The 18,962-nt window shown below is 27.5% G+C and overlaps 1 protein-coding gene across 2 annotated transcripts in view; it reads left to right on the top strand.

Annotated features, from left to right (window-relative positions):
* Positions 1-18,962, top strand: part of LOC145296703 (N-acetylglucosamine-1-phosphodiester alpha-N-acetylglucosaminidase-like) — a 56,488-nt gene that overhangs the window by 12,465 nt on the left and 25,061 nt on the right. For both annotated transcript variants that reach the window (XM_080142683.1, XM_080142692.1), the window contains exon 2: positions 11,510-11,812. In XM_080142683.1, the coding sequence (XP_079998809.1) occupies positions 11,510-11,812 (303 nt within the window). The remainder of the gene's footprint in view (positions 1-11,509; positions 11,813-18,962) is intronic.

The following is an 18,962-nucleotide window of genomic DNA, read 5'->3' as shown; positions in this document are numbered from 1 at the left end:
AACCAAGGTAAATGTTTCTCGCATTTTTTTTCCGTTAGAGATCCCCCCACACTTTTTTTTCTTTCTATTCAAAAATGCTACATTGCCAAAAGTTTGTTTATTCATAAAGTCTGAAGAAATGCTTGTTTTGGAAAATTTTCAAACGATATAATGCTTGAAATTGTCGAACTGGACATTGAAACAATTGTAACATAAAATGAAATACACTTTTTGTTGCCATCAACACCTGGTCTTGAAGTCTTGATTTTGCACACACAGTGTGTGTATATATATATATATATATATATATATATATATACTAATACTCTTATTTACATGGAAAGGGGACAGCCCTTTTCTTGTAACATATATATATATATATATATATATATATATATATGTTACAGGAAAAGGGCTGTCCCGTTTCCATGTAAATAAGAAGAGTATTAGATAAGTGAAAATGAGATTAGGATAAGCTTAGAATCGAACCTTGTTATTGTTAATTCTGAATATCAAATATGTCAGTAAAAGAATGAACAATGAAAATTAAAAATATATTGTTAATTCTGAATATTAAATATGTCAGTAAAAGAATGAACAATGAAAATTAAAAATATATTGTTAATTCTGAATATCAAATATGTCAGTAAAAGAATGAACAATGAAAATTAAAAATATATTGTTAATTCTGAATATCAAATATGTCAGTAAAAGAATGAACAATGAAAATTAAAAATATATTGTTAATTCTGAATATTAAATATGTCAGTAAAAGAATGAACAATGAAAATTAAAAATATATTGTTAATTCTGAATATCAAATATGTCAGTAAAAGAATGAACAATGAAAATTAAAAATATATTGTTAATTCTGAATATCAAATATGTCAGTAAAAGAATGAACAATGAAAATTAAAAATATATTGTTAATTCTGAATATTAAATATGTCAGTAAAAGAATGAACAATGAAAATTAAAAATATATTGTTAATTCTGAATATTAAATATGTCAGTAAAAGAATGAACAATGAAAATTAAAAATATATTGTTAATTCTGAATATTAAATATGTCAGTAAAAGAATGAACAATGAAAATTAAAAATATATTGTTAATTCTGAATATTAAATATGTCAGTAAAAGAATGAACAATGAAAATTAAAAATATATTGTTAATTCTGAATATTAAATATGTCAGTAAAAGAATGAACAATGAAAATTAAAAATATATTGTTAATTCTGAATATTAAATATGTCAGTAAAAGAATGAAAAATGAAAATTAAAAATATATTGTTAATTCTGAATATCAAATATGTCAGTAAAAGAATGAAAAATGAAAATTAAAAATATATTGTTAATTCTGAATATCAAATATGTCAGTAAAAGAATGAACAATGAAAATTAAAAATATATTGTTAATTCTGAATATTAAATATGTCAGTAAAAGAATGAACAATGAAAATTAAAAATATATTGTTAATTCTGAATATTAAATATGTCAGTAAAAGAATGAACAATGAAAATTAAAAATATATTGTTAATTCTGAATATTAAATATGTCAGTAAAAGAATTAACAATGAAAATTAAAAATATATCGTTAATTCTGAATATTAAATATGTCAGTAAAAGAATTAACAATGAAAATTAAAAATATATTGTTAATTCTGAATATTAAATATGTCAGTAAAAGAATTAACAATGAAAATTAAAAATATATTGTTAATTCTGAATATTAAATATGTCAGTAAAAGAATGAATAATGAAAATTAAAAATATATTGTTAATTCTGAATATTAAATATGTCAGTAAAAGAATGAATAATGAAAATTAAAAATATATTGTTAATTCTGAATATTAAATATGTCAGTAAAAGAATGAACAATGAAAATTAAAAATATATTGTTAATTCTGAATATTAAATATGTCAGTAAAAGAATGAACAATGAAAATTAAAAATATATTGTTAATTCTGAATATTAAATATGTCAGTAAAAGAATGAACAATGAAAATTAAAAATATATTGTTAATTCTGAATATCAAATATGTCAGTAAAAGAATGAATAATGAAAATTAAAAATATATTGTTAATTCTGAATATTAAATATGTCAGTAAAAGAATGAACAATGAAAATTAAAAATATATTGTTAATTCTGAATATTAAATATGTCAGTAAAAGAATTAACAATGAAAATTAAAAATATATTGTTAATTCTGAATATTAAATATGTCAGTAAAAGAATGAATAATGAAAATTAAAAATATATTGTTAATTCTGAATATTAAATATGTCAGTAAAAGAATGAACAATGAAAATTAAAAATATATTGTTGATTCTGAATATGAAATATGTCAGTAAAAGAATGAATAATGAAAATTAAAAATATATTAATTCTGAATATTAAATATGTCAGTAAAAGGATTAACAATGAAAATTAAAAATATATTGTTAATTCTGAATATTAAATATGTCAGTAAAAGAATGAATAATGAAAATTAAAAATATATTGTTAATTCTGAATATTAAATATGTCAGTAAAAGAATGAATAATGAAAATTAAAAATATATTGTTAATTCTGAATATTAAATATGTCAGTAAAAGAATGAATAATGAAAATTAAAAATATATCGTTAATTCTGAATATTAAATATGTCAGTAAAAGAATGAATAATGAAAATTAAAAATATATTGTTAATTCTGAATATTAAATATGTCAGTAAAAGAATGAACAATGAAAATTAAAAATATATTGTTAATTCTGAATATTAAATATGTCAGTAAAAGAATGAACAATGAAAATTAAAAATATATTGTTAATTCTGAATATTAAATATGTCAGTAAAAGAATGAACAATGAAAATTAAAAATATATTGTTAATTCTGAATATTAAATATGTCAGTAAAAGAATGAACAATGAAAATTAAAAATATATTGTTAATTCTGAATATTAAATATGTCAGTAAAAGAATGAACAATGAAAATTAAAAATATATTGTTAATTCTGAATATTAAATATGTCAGTAAAAGAATGAACAATGAAAATTAAAAATATATTGTTAATTCTGAATATCAAATATGTCAATAAAAGAATGACCAATGAAAATTAAAAATATATTGTTAATTCTGAATATTAAATATGTCAGTAAAAGAATGAACAATGAAAATTAAAAATATATTGTTAATTCTGAATATCAAATATGTCAATAAAAGAATGACCAATGAAAATTAAAAATATATTGTTAATTCTGAATATCAAATATGTCAGTAAAAGAATGAACAATGAAAATTAAAAATATATTGTTAATTCTGAATATCAAATATGTCAGTAAAAGAATGAACAATGAAAATTAAAAATATATTGTTAATTCTGAATATTAAATATGTCAGTAAAAGAATGAACAATGAAAATTAAAAATATATTGTTAATTCTGAATATTAAATATGTCAGTAAAAGAATTAACAATGAAAATTAAAAATATATTGTTAATTCTGAATATTAAATATGTCAGTAAAAGAATGAACAATGAAAATTAAAAATATATTGTTAATTCTGAATATTAAATATGTCAGTAAAAGAATGAACAATGAAAATTAAAAATATATTGTTAATTCTGAATATTAAATATGTCAGTAAAAGAATGAACAATGAAAATTAAAAATATATTGTTAATTCTGAATATCAAATATGTCAATAAAAGAATGACCAATGAAAATTAAAAATATATTGTTAATTCTGAATATCAAATATGTCAGTAAAAGAATGAACAATGAAAATTAAAAATATATTGTTAATTCTGAATATTAAATATGTCAGTAAAAGAATTAACAATGAAAATTAAAAATATATTGTTAATTCTGAATATTAAATATGTCAGTAAAAGAATGAATAATGAAAATTAAAAATATATTGTTAATTCTGAATATTAAATATGTCAGTAAAAGAATGAACAATGAAAATTAAAAATATATTGTTAATTCTGAATATCAAATATGTCAATAAAAGAATGACCAATGAAAATTAAAAATATATTGTTAATTCTGAATATCAAATATGTCAGTAAAAGAATGAACAATGAAAATTAAAAATATATTGTTAATTCTGAATATTAAATATGTCAGTAAAAGAATGAACAATGAAAATTAAAAATATATTGTTAATTCTGAATATTAAATATGTCAGTAAAAGAATGAATAATGAAAATTAAAAATATATTGTTAATTCTGAATATTAAATATGTCAGTAAAAGAATGAACAATGAAAATTAAAAATATATTGTTAATTCTGAATATCAAATATGTCAATAAAAGAATGACCAATGAAAATTAAAAATATATTGTTAATTCTGAATATCAAATATGTCAGTAAAAGAATGAACAATGAAAATTAAAAATATATTGTTAATTCTGAATATTAAATATGTCAGTAAAAGAATTAACAATGAAAATTAAAAATATATTGTTAATTCTGAATATTAAATATGTCAGTAAAAGAATGAATAATGAAAATTAAAAATATATTGTTAATTCTGAATATTAAATATGTCAGTAAAAGAATGAACAATGAAAATTAAAAATATATTGTTGATTCTGAATATTAAATATGTCAGTAAAAGAATGAATAATGAAAATTAAAAATATATTGTTAATTCTGAATATCAAATATGTCAATAAAAGAATGACCAATGAAAATTAAAAATATATTGTTAATTCTGAATATTAAATATGTCAGTAAAAGAATGAACAATGAAAATTAAAAATATATTGTTAATTCTGAATATTAAATATGTCAGTAAAAGAATGAATAATGAAAATTAAAAATATATTGTTAATTCTGAATATTAAATATGTCAGTAAAAGAATGAACAATGAAAATTAAAAATATATTGTTAATTCTGAATATCAAATATGTCAGTAAAAGAATGAACAATGAAAATTAAAAATATATTGTTAATTCTGAATATTAAATATGTCAGTAAAAGAATGAATAATGAAAATTAAAAATATATTGTTAATTCTGAATATTAAATATGTCAGTAAAAGAATGAACAATGAAAATTAAAAATATATTGTTGATTCTGAATATTAAATATGTCAGTAAAAGAATGAACAATGAAAATTAAAAATATATTGTTAATTCTGAATATCAAATATGTCAATAAAAGAATGACCAATGAAAATTAAAAATATATTGTTAATTCTGAATATTAAATATGTCAGTAAAAGAATGAATAATGAAAATTAAAAATATATTGTTAATTCTGAATATTAAATATGTCAGTAAAAGAATGAATAATGAAAATTAAAAATATATTGTTAATTCTGAATATCAAATATGTCAGTAAAAGAATTAACAATGAAAATTAAAAATATATTGTTAATTCTGAATATTAAATATGTCAGTAAAAGAATGAATAATGAAAATTAAAAATATATTGTTAATTCTGAATATCAAATATGTCAGTAAAAGAATTAACAATGAAAATTAAAAATATATTGTTAATTCTGAATATCAAATATGTCAGTAAAAGAATTAACAATGAAAATTAAAAATATATTGTTAATTCTGAATATTAAATATGTCAGTAAAAGAATGAATAATGAAAATTAAAAATATATTGTTGATTCTGAATATTAAATATGTCAGTAAAAGAATGAACAATGAAAATTAAAAATATATTGTTAATTCTGAATATCAAATATGTCAATAAAAGAATGACCAATGAAAATTAAAAATATATTGTTAATTCTGAATATTAAATATGTCAGTAAAAGAATGAACAATGAAAATTAAAAATATATTGTTAATTCTGAATATCAAATATGTCAATAAAAGAATGACCAATGAAAATTAAAAATATATTGTTAATTCTGAATATCAAATATGTCAGTAAAAGAATGAACAATGAAAATTAAAAATATATTGTTAATTCTGAATATTAAATATGTCAGTAAAAGAATTAACAATGAAAATTAAAAATATATTGTTAATTCTGAATATTAAATATGTCAGTAAAAGAATGAATAATGAAAATTAAAAATATATTGTTAATTCTGAATATCAAATATGTCAGTAAAAGAATTAACAATGAAAATTAAAAATATATTGTTAATTCTGAATATTAAATATGTCAGTAAAAGAATGAATAATGAAAATTAAAAATATATTGTTAATTCTGAATATCAAATATGTCAGTAAAAGAATTAACAATGAAAATTAAAAATATATTGTTAATTCTGAATATTAAATATGTCAGTAAAAGAATGAACAATGAAAATTAAAAATATATTGTTAATTCTGAATATCAAATATGTCAGTAAAAGAATGAACAATGAAAATTAAAAATATATTGTTGATTCTGAATATTAAATATGTCAGTAAAAGAATTAACAATGAAAATTAAAAATATATTGTTAATTCTGAATATTAAATATGTCAGTAAAAGAATGAACAATGAAAATTAAAAATATATTGTTGATTCTGAATATCAAATATGTCAGTAAAAGAATGAACAATGAAAATTAAAAATATATTGTTAATTCTGAATATCAAATATGTCAGTAAAAGAATGAACAATGAAAATTAAAAATATATTGTTAATTCTGAATATCAAATATGTCAGTAAAAGAATGAACAATGAAAATTAAAAATATGTTAAAAAAAAGGTTAGGTTAAAAAATAGGTTAGGAGAGGATTCTTTGTTTGCAGAAGTGTGTTTTGGGCAAACATGCATAGTCACATGAATTAGTCACGTTTGAAAAATACACTTCTGACGTCATAAACAAAGAACTATTCTCCATATAATTCTATGGGTTCGAACTTCTAAGAGTCAGACGGTCAGTCAGTCAGAGAGAGAAAGTTGAGAGTCAGTCAGTGATCAGCTGAATCTTTGGAAGCAAAAGGAAAACAGTAAACTATGTAGATCCCGAAGTTGAATTCCTAACGTCATCAGCATTCGACCGGTCCAATGAATAAAGAATCCTCTTTGTGTTTTTGTAATCGTTGTCATGTGTCATCTTTTAACACTCAAAAGGTAGTGTTAAACATCTTAATATGAATATCGTGTAACCCTTCGAGGATTATGCATCTCCCTTCCTCTGTGTTAAGAACTTGTATACATTTTCATTCGGTATCTATATGAAGTCCCAGGCATCCCAGAACTGTATAAATCTCTCTCTCTCTCTCTCTCTCATCATCGTCGTCATTCGTGTATTATATGGCCCCAATATAAACTCCCTCGCCATCTCTTTTAATATGAAATCCCACTATACGACATATATATATACTTATTTCTTATCGTTGAGCACTTTCAGTTGAATTAAAGTCGGTCAATTTAGCTCTTATGCATAGATCATCATATAACGATTAGATCACTGTCTGACTGATGTAAATGAACATTTAAAATTAAAATGTTTAAATTCAACGTTATTTCACGCGGTTAATGGTAGCTGAATTGATACGGTCTTCGCTAATCGAGCCAGAGATGTCTCGTGTTGTGGGTTCGAATCGTTCGACTGGTGTTAATCGTGACACTCTGCACTGAAGATTCCCGAAAGTATGAAACACTTTAGGTATTTAATTAGTATAGTAAAAAAATAATTATGTTTATATATATAATTATATATATATAAGAAAATAGGACAATTAAATTGACATTGAATAGTAATAAGCATTAATTTATTATAAGCTATTTAGAAAGAGTAGTTATGTAAAAGAGATAAACAACATATTTGATTTTCTGCTTGATACTACATGATGTGTCTTGCAAAAGGGATATATTTGCTTGAAAGTAGCAGAGTGACTGTGCCTACAGCATTCAAGTAATAATCTAGTAAATTAAACCTTATTGAACTAAGCTCGTATAACATTAACATGAGGCTTCAGCATACCTTTCGATGTTTCTTCAGGTAGTTCTACTAGTCAGTATTCTTGTAAGAAGCAACCTGATGATGATAACCTAATGAGACTATGGCTTTCTGTATCTGATGTACTACAGCATCTGCTGTGGCTATTCAGTCGAAGCAGGCTGGGCGGGTAATAATGAGACCGAAGTTTTCCCAGTTACCAGTGTCCCCCTCTCGGCATAGCAGACAAAGTCCAATGGAAAGACAAGCCAATGCAGTCGGAGCCAGCACATCAAGAAATTGAAAGGTGTTGCAGTGCTTCGCCATCTGCCTTTTGGCACTCTAAACCAGATTTTTATGAGGGTTTACTTGGATTGGATAAATTTTTTTATTTTGTTTTTTATATGGATTTTTTTTTTTTTTTTTTTCAACTAGGAAAATTCATTTTTTCAGACTAAAATGACAAATTAGTTTATTTTCATGGTCCACTCCTAGTTCATGCTTTCTAAATGATGCAAATTGCTCGACAGATCTTGAATATGGAAGTTACGCAAAAAATAAAAGATTTACAAAGAAAAAAATATTTGGTGACACGTTTGATTACTATCTGATTCCTATCATTTCACCAGGTTTCATGATCACCTGATATATCGGCAAATTGTTGGGAAAATGTAAACGGTCAATTCTATCCCATGTTCATTTGACACTCTTTTCAAAGTATGGTGGCAGCTGTCCTGCTAATCGCAGCTTTATTTGTGACTCCAACATATAAACACTAGTTGAAGTACCCATTTATGCTAAGTGAGAAATTATGACTATCATTGTAAGGTTACAGCTAGTGATGGAACGATTCCAATATTACTTCCGATTCCAATTCTAATAGATTTACTGATTCGAATTTTTTTTTTTTTTTTCTAAATATTTAGAGATTTGTTTTTGTTATTTTTAATTAAAAAATTGATAAATTAACAATAAAAAAATTAATGAAATTAATAAGTAATGTGTGCATATATTTTCACAAAAGCAAAAAAATGCATTTATTATTGCATACATTGCATGAGTAAATCTTATTTTTTCTCATGTTTTTCCCCCATAATTGATTAAAAATAGCAGAGAAACTAAAGGTGTATTTCTTGTTTAAAACAAAACCGGTTTGCAGTAGTTTATCATGAGTTTACAAAATGTTATATGAATTTTTTCATAAACAATTGAACGCAGTCAACGAGGACTTTTTTTAAAATTTTGTTTTGTAAAATATTTCTTTAAATAGATTAGTTTGTTTTTAAAAATGAGAATACTGAAAAGATAAAAGTAAGAAGAAAAAAAGGACGGAAAACTGTCCCATCTTTTTATTTCTTTTCTCTTCAAGGATTACTTGTGCAGGTGTTCATATTAAGGGCACATCTAACTCCCACATCCTGTGTCATACCCTGAAATGTTACATGTACTGCGTTCATGAAAGTGTAATTGAAACTGTGGCACTAATCCTAAGGCGGGTTTAACCAGCTTCCTTTGAAGGAGGAAGTTTCATGGGAGTATGAAATTCACAAATGGTCCTCAATCTCATGTACATTAGTGGAGATAATAACGTTTGGTTTTTGCAACTCTTGCTGGGAGGTGTCAATCTCCTCCTACATACAGCGCCTGGTATTCCCAAATTGGTCACTCATCTGGTATTCCCAAATTGGTCACCCATCTGGTACTGACTAGGCTTAGCATTGCTTAACTTCAGTGATCTAGCGAGAACCGGTATCTCAACATGATCATGCTGTATATGTAACTGTAATCGTAATTGCAAGTTCATAACTAATTGAAATTATGTGAACGTCACTTGCTCGCATTACACGTTTTTATGGTAGACAAAATTCAGCAACAACTTTTATAAAAACTATTTTAAAAAACTTAGTTGTTTAATTTTTATAGGGGTCACAAGGTGGGTCCTGTTCATGGTGTTAGTTTAATGAAAATTGACAATTTAAACAACTGTTATCTCCTACCACCTGAGGGTCAATTTACCTCAAACTTATGTAGCGAACAGACCTCTCCTCATTTAAAAATTGAATGTATAAACTTTTTATTAGAGTTTTATGTCCATATTTTTCACCCATTTGGCTTGCTCCATTTTATTTTCTTCCTCTCTCTCTTTTTTTTTTTATTTTCCCATTTTTTTTTTTCTTTCTCTTTCCATCACATTTTGTCTTGCCTTGCGTTGCTTTCCTGAAAATATTTGTTATACTTCAAATGATTCATGAGCATGGAAAGGCAGACTTTAGTTTCATCAATGAATATCTTCCTGCGTCCTTTAAAACATATCATTTAATACTTTCAATATGAAAAAAGTTATTGTAGATGAATATCCCTAGCAGACTTTCTGTAGCCTACTGTTCTTTATTTCTGTAAATACAATTTTATAAATCTACCACCACGTTGTCTTATCAGCCCTTCAAGATCACAACACTAATATAACAATTTTTCCCAGGAATGAGTGAAAAAGCAGCTTAATATAGATTATAACTTGGATGGTAACAAGATGTAAATGAAGGATATGAGTAGAGGTTGCATTTGGAATGCAACTATGATTATTGTGATAATTTCAAGGTTGAGACAAAAATTAAAATATAAACATTTTATTGTTTGTATTTTAATGCAAATTTGAAGAATGTGTTAAAATTCGAGAGAGGATTGCAGAAAATGCTATGTGAGATTTTCTGTCAAAGTAAGCCATTGTTCTGCCTTTTGCTCCCTCTAATGGGTCTGGGGAGTTTACTGCATTTGTAATGGCAGAAGTGTATCAAAGGAATGTTAAATTTAATACATTATGATCTGTAAAAGAAATTTCATTTTTACTGGACCAGTAAACAATGCACATAACATGACACTAAGGGCCAAGAACTATTTGCTGTTTTTACTTTTTATCAAATTATTATTACTTTTTTTTTTTTTTTTTAATAGAACTTTTGTAAAAGTTTAATTTTATTTGGGTATTGTTAAATAAAGCTATCTATCTATCTATCTATCTATCTATCTATCTATATATATATATATATATATATATATATATATATATATATATATATATATATATATAAACTCAATGTATGTGTGTATGTTGTTCCCTATAGAACAAAAAGGTTAGAGAATCTAAAGTTTATGCTTATATGGAATTTATCAGGAAAGGCAGTGTCCCCACCCCGAATCCTTACATACACTCATAACAGGATTGTGGGGGCCGAACTTCCTTTAAAACTTAAATATATCTCATTTTGATGAAATTTATTATCATATGTATAAAATTGAAGTGGTCCCCAAATCGTTATTCTTTACATGCTCCCACTGCTAAGTGACCAACTTAGACAGAACTTCCCGAAAACTTCAAATATGTATATCTGATTTTAATCAAATTTAACCCATATGTATAAGACACTAATTCAGAGAGTTTACCAATATTTCATCATCATCATCTTCATGTTAGGGGGCGAAACTGGAGGAGAGGTTAGTAAAAACAAAGAAATTAATATGCTGTTAATGAGTATAGTGAAAAAGTACACAGTAGTGATCCTCATTCAATCCCGAGCAACGTCGGGTTTTCCTGCTAGTTGAATATAAATGTTTGAAACATGTATTTATTTTTAAGCAGTTATATCGAAAGTTTGTTTGAATGCATGGATCATTTTGTTTTTCTTCAGCTCCAAAAATGGTGCCACCTTGGATCTTCTTTTACCCTATGAGCAATCACATGGCCCGACTCATGACAACCAATATGTGCGTAGCTGCCAGCAGATTAAATACGGCAATCGTACGCATTCTTTGTTCCCCATCTATCAGAATAACAGCAGTGCCGTGGGCCTCCAGTTGCCGCTGGTCAAATCACGTTTCCTGATGAAGAAAATTGGAGAAGAAAATCATAGGCGAAATATTGCAGTTTATTATCAACTGGTGACAAACCCTTGGCACACGTTAAGTGTGTTGGAACCAAAGGAGGAAAATGGGTAAGTTTCCTTTTTTTGTTTGTTTTTCCTCTTCCTTTTCTTTCTTTACTCTTTTCTCTCTTTACTCTCCCTTTCTCTCTTTACTCTCCCTTTCTCTCTTTACTCTCCCTTTCTCTCTTTATCATGAAAGAACATGATTCTCTCATTTCCTCACTATCAAGCACTCCCATGAATCTCACATTTAATCTTTTGACTCCTTTTGACAGTTACTGCCTATCTCAGTTCTGTCCAAAACTATTTAGTATATAAGAATTATTTAAATGAGTTTTCAGTGTTTTTTGGTGTGTGAATGTGTGGGGTTGTCTGTCCTAAAGCTCCTTTCTTGACAAATATCCATTATTACATAGAAAAATGCGAGCATGAAAAGTAATATGGTTAAATTTAAACATGGAAAAGTAAAAGTACTAGTTGTTAAAGCTGGAAAAGTAAAGGACAAAGTATTCTAGTAAAAAATATAATAAATTTATAACTTAAAATATTGCAGCATTAAGAATTTCTTTTTAAATTCAATTTAACATTATATAATCAATTCTTAATTAATGCTGCAATATTTTAAGTTATAAATTTATTATATTTTTTACTAGAATACTTTGTCTTTTTCTTTTCCAACTAGTACTTTTACTTTTTCATGTTTAAATTTTAACCATATTACTTTTCATACTCGCATTTTTCTAAGTAATCCATGATTTTTTTCAGGCTTTGCTTTGAAATAATATTTTCTTTCTGTTTCACTTGCCTCTCTCTCTTTGATCTCTCTTTTCCTCTCTGGATTCATTCAGCAGTCAGTTTTTGCTGGTGAGCAAAGGCAAAAGGTTGGTTAGTATTTGAGCACAGCAACTGAATTATTAGCGACAGTACGGATCGAGACAGTGGTGAACTATTAGCAACAGTTTTTTTTATATTTTATGTCATTATCTCCACCATTCTCAGCCGATTTGTGGTAGCATAACAGATTTGGTTGCTATGGTAATCAACAGCCAATCAGAAAAAAAACGTTGCTATGTTCCTTACAAATTCTGAGAATTTTTTAATTCAGTAATTTTATGGCTGAGAAGGTGACCTATGAACTGTAAAATTTGTTTGAAATTTTATCGCAAAATGAGTGAGCAGTGAAGATTTAAAGCAGTTCTAAATGAGTAAAATTAACACTTAACCATATAATTCAAACACGGTAGTATGTTTGAATGATTAAACGACTTTTCATTTTTGATGGGAGTAAAAATGGTCATTTATATTTGTTATTTCCTAATAATATCTGAATATCGTGTTTTAATAAGCTCCTAGTACTAGATTTCTGGCACTTCAAAATAAAGCATATAGGAAACTGATAGATTCGAGTTAACACCAGATGTGCTGTGTAGCGGGTACAGATTTAAAGATGACAGGAGTTCATATTGGGAGCGACACATATAACAGGTTCATATAATACAGGGATTACGACGATGATGATAATATTGAGGGGACTTCATATTAATACGGACTGGGAGATATGATGCAACAGTTCTTAACACATATAGAGAGGAGGGGGAGGAGATACATTATTGATGATGGAGAGGAGGACACATAATACTTGGAAGGGGTTATACAAAGTTCATTACAAGATGATGATAAAAACACATTTACCTTTTCGGTTGTAAGGAATGATGACACGAGACAACAGTTACAAACATAGTTGGTTTCTTTATTCTTTAACCGACCAATCGGTGATGTCAGGAACTCAAGCCTTTTCGACCACATGGTCTACTCTCCTCCCTTCACTTCTAAGGGGCTCTCCTCTCGATCTCTCCTGATTCTCTTACTGACTCTCACTCTTCAACTTCCTAACTTCGAACCCACAGATTCAATATATCGAGAAATCTGGTTTGTTTATGACTGTCGACCAACGTGACTATATCACATTTTCTACACATGTCCGTCCAATACACTTTTGGCAAACAAAGAATCCTCAATTCTAATTGTTTAATATCTAACCTATTTTTAAACAATATATTTTAACTCACATTGTGCATTCATTTAACTGACATATTTAATATCCATATTTCTAAAAGAATGGACAATTGATTCTTTTTCCAACATTAATAATATTTAGCTATTTCTAATTTCCATTATCTTTAACACTTGCCTACAGAGTTCGATTCTAGCGTTTTCCTATATCATTTTCACTTATCTAATATGTCATCTTACCTACATGAGAAGGGGACAGCCCTTTCATGTAACAGATATTTTCATTTACAATTACTCAAGCATGCACATTTAACCTGCAAGCAGATAATATTCAAAAAATGTTTAAATTAAAACATTTTCCATGAAAAAGAGAGGATATTAAAATACATCACTTTTTTTTTTCTGCAAGCAAAATGTATAGACAAACAAAATAACATTTAAAAAATATTTAAATTTATTTACAAAAATTATAAATAAACAAAATCGCACACACTTTGTCAATGTTTGTAAAACTTTTTTTCTTAATTCTACATTGTTTGGCTTTTCATATTTAAGATTAGTAAGACCTGTGTGCCGGCATTGCCCGGTGGAAGCACGTCGCACCCTACTGGTACGAAAAAAGACAAAACAATTTAATTACGGTTGTTAGTGGGAGCCACTGGCGCCCATGGCCAAAATGAATGTACCCTGACAACACATTTTATATATTGAAGTTTATAGCTTCCAAATAATAGCATCATAATTTAAAGAAAATGCAACTATTTAGGAGCTAACCTCTTCAATTTAGTCACGCGTTAACATCTTCAATATAGCCATATTCTCTATATAGCATTAATGAAGGTAATGTGCACGGTTCAAAAGTTAAATTGGTTGTTTCTTACCACCTTTCACATTCATTCTAATTTAATGAGATTTATAGTTTTTTTTTAGTAATCTGTAAACTAATAGTACATGAAAAATTGTAACTGAGAAATAGTCTTGCCATAAGCCAAACAGCACGAGCATGGGCGTTGTTTGGCTGGCCGTCGGAAAGCATAATGTTTTGTTGCCGACAATTATACATACGATATTCATTAGCATAATACCAGAAAACATAAATGTCGTCAAATCTCATGGAAAAGATAAACTAATTAACAAATACACTTCTGTATTTTTTTTTGTTTTTGCATTTTTTAGGAGAAATCTTAATGTAAAAGACAAAAATATTTGGAAGCTAAACTCCTCAATATGTAAATATATGTATATAATATATATGTAATGCAATGGTTTGAAACATCGCCAATGTACACATAGTGTGTTTAATGGTTGAAAAACATGAGAAACTATAATTTTGTTCATGTTTTGACGAAGATAAAATTGACTACACTTTTCTATGTTGCCAATTGTTTTTTTGTTTTTGTTTGTATTCTGTATGTTTTAGGAGAAAGCTTAATGTAAAAGATGCAAATATTTGGAAGCTAAACTCTTCAATATATAAACATATATGAAATGTGATTGTTTGAAACATCACCAATCTACATGTAGTGTGTTTGTTTTTGTCTTAAGAGAAATCTTAATATAAAAGATGCAAGTACTTGGGACATAATTCTTCAATATATAAATATATCTGTAATGTGAAAGTTTGAAACCTCACCAATGTACACCTAGTGTGTTTAATGGTATAAAGACTCAAGAAACTGTAAGTTTGTTTTGACGAAGTCGTCGTTGTCGTGATAAAACAATTAACACATACCCATACATGATTTAAGTGTTTTTTGTTTGTTTTTTATTTTTTTAGGAGAAATCTTATAAAAGACATAAATATCTGGGAACTCTGAAGTAGCTTATGCATTAAATGAACTTGATGGTGGGGGAAATATTGTCTCTTAGTGATACCATGTTTTTAATGTTAGGAAGTGTTTGTTTATAAAGCAAATAACTAAATTCCGGAATATGAGAATTTTCAGAGCTCAGCTAATCAGAATGGATGAACTTTGGTAAGGGAGCCTGCATTATTTGTGGATCGGAAACTGGAAAGAATATGTTAGGTCTATGTATATGTGCTAGTTATGGTCGGTGTAATCACAGATTCTGTAGAACATGTAGAATTAGTTCCAATGAAAACTGGTAGCGGTGGTAAAACTAAATATTTAGAGAGAAAAATCGGGACTTCTTCCTCTAAAGATATTGTGATGGGGGTGCTCGTAGGATGCAATGTAGCATCTTATCACAACTGAATGTGTCTAAAATGGTGTTTGAAAGCTGTATAAGATAGTGGCTATTATGTATTGAATTTGTATGTGGCATCTGTTGTTGCAAATCTACAGTACTTTGGTCCAGAGGATAATTTCTGCAGTTATTTTATTATATAGGAGATTAAGAAAAGGGGAGATATATTAAAAACATTGCAGAGATCATTTTCCTATTTACTTGTTTCCTCATGAAGACAGTTCTGTGTTTTGACAATATCTTTCCTGTCCTTATTCAATGGAGAAATTCTTCTAGACTGAGACAATTTTTACTATTTTGTAAGTAACTAGAAGTGAAAGCAACTGATATCAACCCGAATTTCTTTTCATATTTGCTTTGTATTGGGGTTCCTGAAATCCATTTGATCTATAACCAGGACTGACCTTCTCTCTAGATCAAAAATAGAAAACATATATCCAATTTCTTGTTAAGATTGCTAGGAAAATGGTCGAGTCACTCTATCACTCCAGAAAGTAACCAACTTCTGATGTTATCCTTTATCTATATTAGTCAGATACATCCAAACATGGAATATTACTATTTCCACATCTGGGGAGATGCTGCTCAGCGCACTCTTTCTTGTCTTGACTGAATACAAAATCCGACTTCGCAATCCAGTTGGTGAAGATCTCTGCTCTACAGCCCTCCCTCTTCTCACAGAAAAAGACATTGCTCCTCTTCTTCTGTTTTATTATTATTTTGATGGAAGGTACTTGACTGAGCTCCAATATCTAATTCCTCATTATAAGACATTCAAAGTCAGAACTCTTCTTGCTACCATCGCTGCAAAGAGTTTTCATTTCTTCCTCCATGTGCTTAACATCAAATGAGATTTCCACTAACAGTCCAACTTCCCATTTGTGGAATATATTACCACAGGAGTGCTTTCCTGCAGACTACAACATCTTCATCAATAATGTCAAATACTTTCCATAAACTGTCTTCAGAAATAATCAAATTTTGTCCATTTCATCCATCCTTTTCCTAATATTCATTTTTCATCATTTTTCGTCATTTAACTGACAATCTTTTAACCCTTGTCCTCATAAGCATAATCACGTTGACAGACCAGTTCTCATTAGATCACTAGAGTTAAGCAACATTGAGCCTAGTCAGTACCAGGTGGGTTACCAATTTGGAAATAACAGGCACTGTATATAAAAGGATGTTGTTGACATCTCCCTGCAAGAGTTGCAAAAAACCTAACGTCGTCCTCTCCCCTAACGGGGGATGTACATGCAACTGGGAACTGTTTGTGAATTTCATACTTCCATGAAACTTCTTCCTTCAGAGGAAAACCTGCCTAGAGTTAGTATTGCTTTAGATGGAGGGGGGGGGGGATTTTTGGCCTTGATAAGTGATAACTTATTAGAAAAAAGAAAAATTATTTTATTGAAGTAAAGAAATGAACAACTGTCGACCAATGGAAGAGTTTATATATAAAAAGAAAAATAAGAGTTGTCCATGTTTCAGCTGAAAGTAAAAAAATAAAATACAAAACACACCATATATATATATATATATATATATATATATATATATATATATATATATATATATATATATATATATAATATTAATTCTTTTAGAAAGCAACAGAAACAATTAGTCAGGTGGAGGAGTTAACATTTAGAGTGACGTTTTAATTTTATTATGTAGTAATTTGTCAATAACATTTTTCCAGTTGCCAGAGAAAGAGAGAAGAGGAAGGGGGGTGTGGATCAAGACAAATACTTTTAAAATGAAGATGTTACACACACTTTCTAACTCTTCTGTTTTATTTGTTCATGTTTCCTGGGAAATACTGGATAACCATGCTAGTATTGTATGAAAAGAAATTAATTTGGGGGTTTGTAAAAGTATTTTCTGTATGTTCTTTGTGTAAATGTTTTGACTAAATATCCTATTAGTTAAATGACCTGTGATTGTGCCCTGGGCAAGGTCTAGACAAAGTCTCAATAACAAGCGCTATGAGCCATTAAAGCTGTAACGGTTGGAATATGTTTTTTTTTTTAAATTGTTGGATATTTTATATCTAATATATATTCACACATGGTGTTGTGTTTGTAGAGCGACAGCTGTTTCATTCACTGCAGGATTTTATGTTCAATAAAAGAATTCGATTATTTATCAACACAATGGTTAGAAAGTCAATGTGATCTTTTATTTGTATAAAATATTTTTTTTATTTTGAACTTTAAATTTTTTAAACTATATAACACCTTCATCAGAATACAGAATTTCGGCAACTTTTATTAACAAGAGACATTCGATTTCTATTTTGCTCTTGTAACCGTGTGGTTTATTTTTCTTTTCTTTTTTTTTTACAAGGGGGTCAAGAACTTGTTTACATTGAACTTGAAAATGACCATGTTGTAGTCAGCTGGAAAACATTCTTGCGTTATAAAGTTCCATAGGCGGGCAGTTCTATGAAAGAAACTTTGTTCATGGAATTAGCATTTAGTTATAGGCACAGATTGAAAGTAAGGGAAATTCTTGATATCGGTTGTAGATAGATGAGTGTTTGTTGTAAATGTTTTGTAGGTGGGGGGGGGCGTATAGATTGAAGCTCGGTTGAACACTTGCCATAAAAATAACAATAGAGTAGAGACAGACTTGCAATGTTTCTTCTGTGAGAAAAAAGTTGTAAGGAGAAAAAGATGTCACTTACTAAATTTTGAAGCCGGTTTTAAACTTTGTCATGGTAGAAAAGGGTACTCTGGGTAGGCAGAGGCTGCCAAGATGTGATAACAGTACTCCATCCTAGGGTGTGTTTGGTTCTTATACAAGTAAAGGATTGCGTTGGGAGTGAGATACCTTCTGGAGTGGTAGAATGATCCAACCATTTTACCTGTGAACTTGATAACTGATTTGATGTAAGCCTTCCATTTCAGGTCAAGAGTGAAGGTCAGACCCAGAAGCTTGTCAAAACAGGATGCTTTCTCAAGATGAGTTATTTTTCAATTTGGACCAAATG

Source organism: Euprymna scolopes, chromosome 2 (genome assembly GCF_053919585.1).
Source record: "Euprymna scolopes isolate OS-2025 chromosome 2, ASM5391958v1, whole genome shotgun sequence".
Taxonomy (NCBI): Eukaryota; Metazoa; Mollusca; class Cephalopoda; order Sepiida; family Sepiolidae; genus Euprymna; species Euprymna scolopes.
This window is presented reverse-complemented; position numbering and strand designations above follow the sequence as displayed.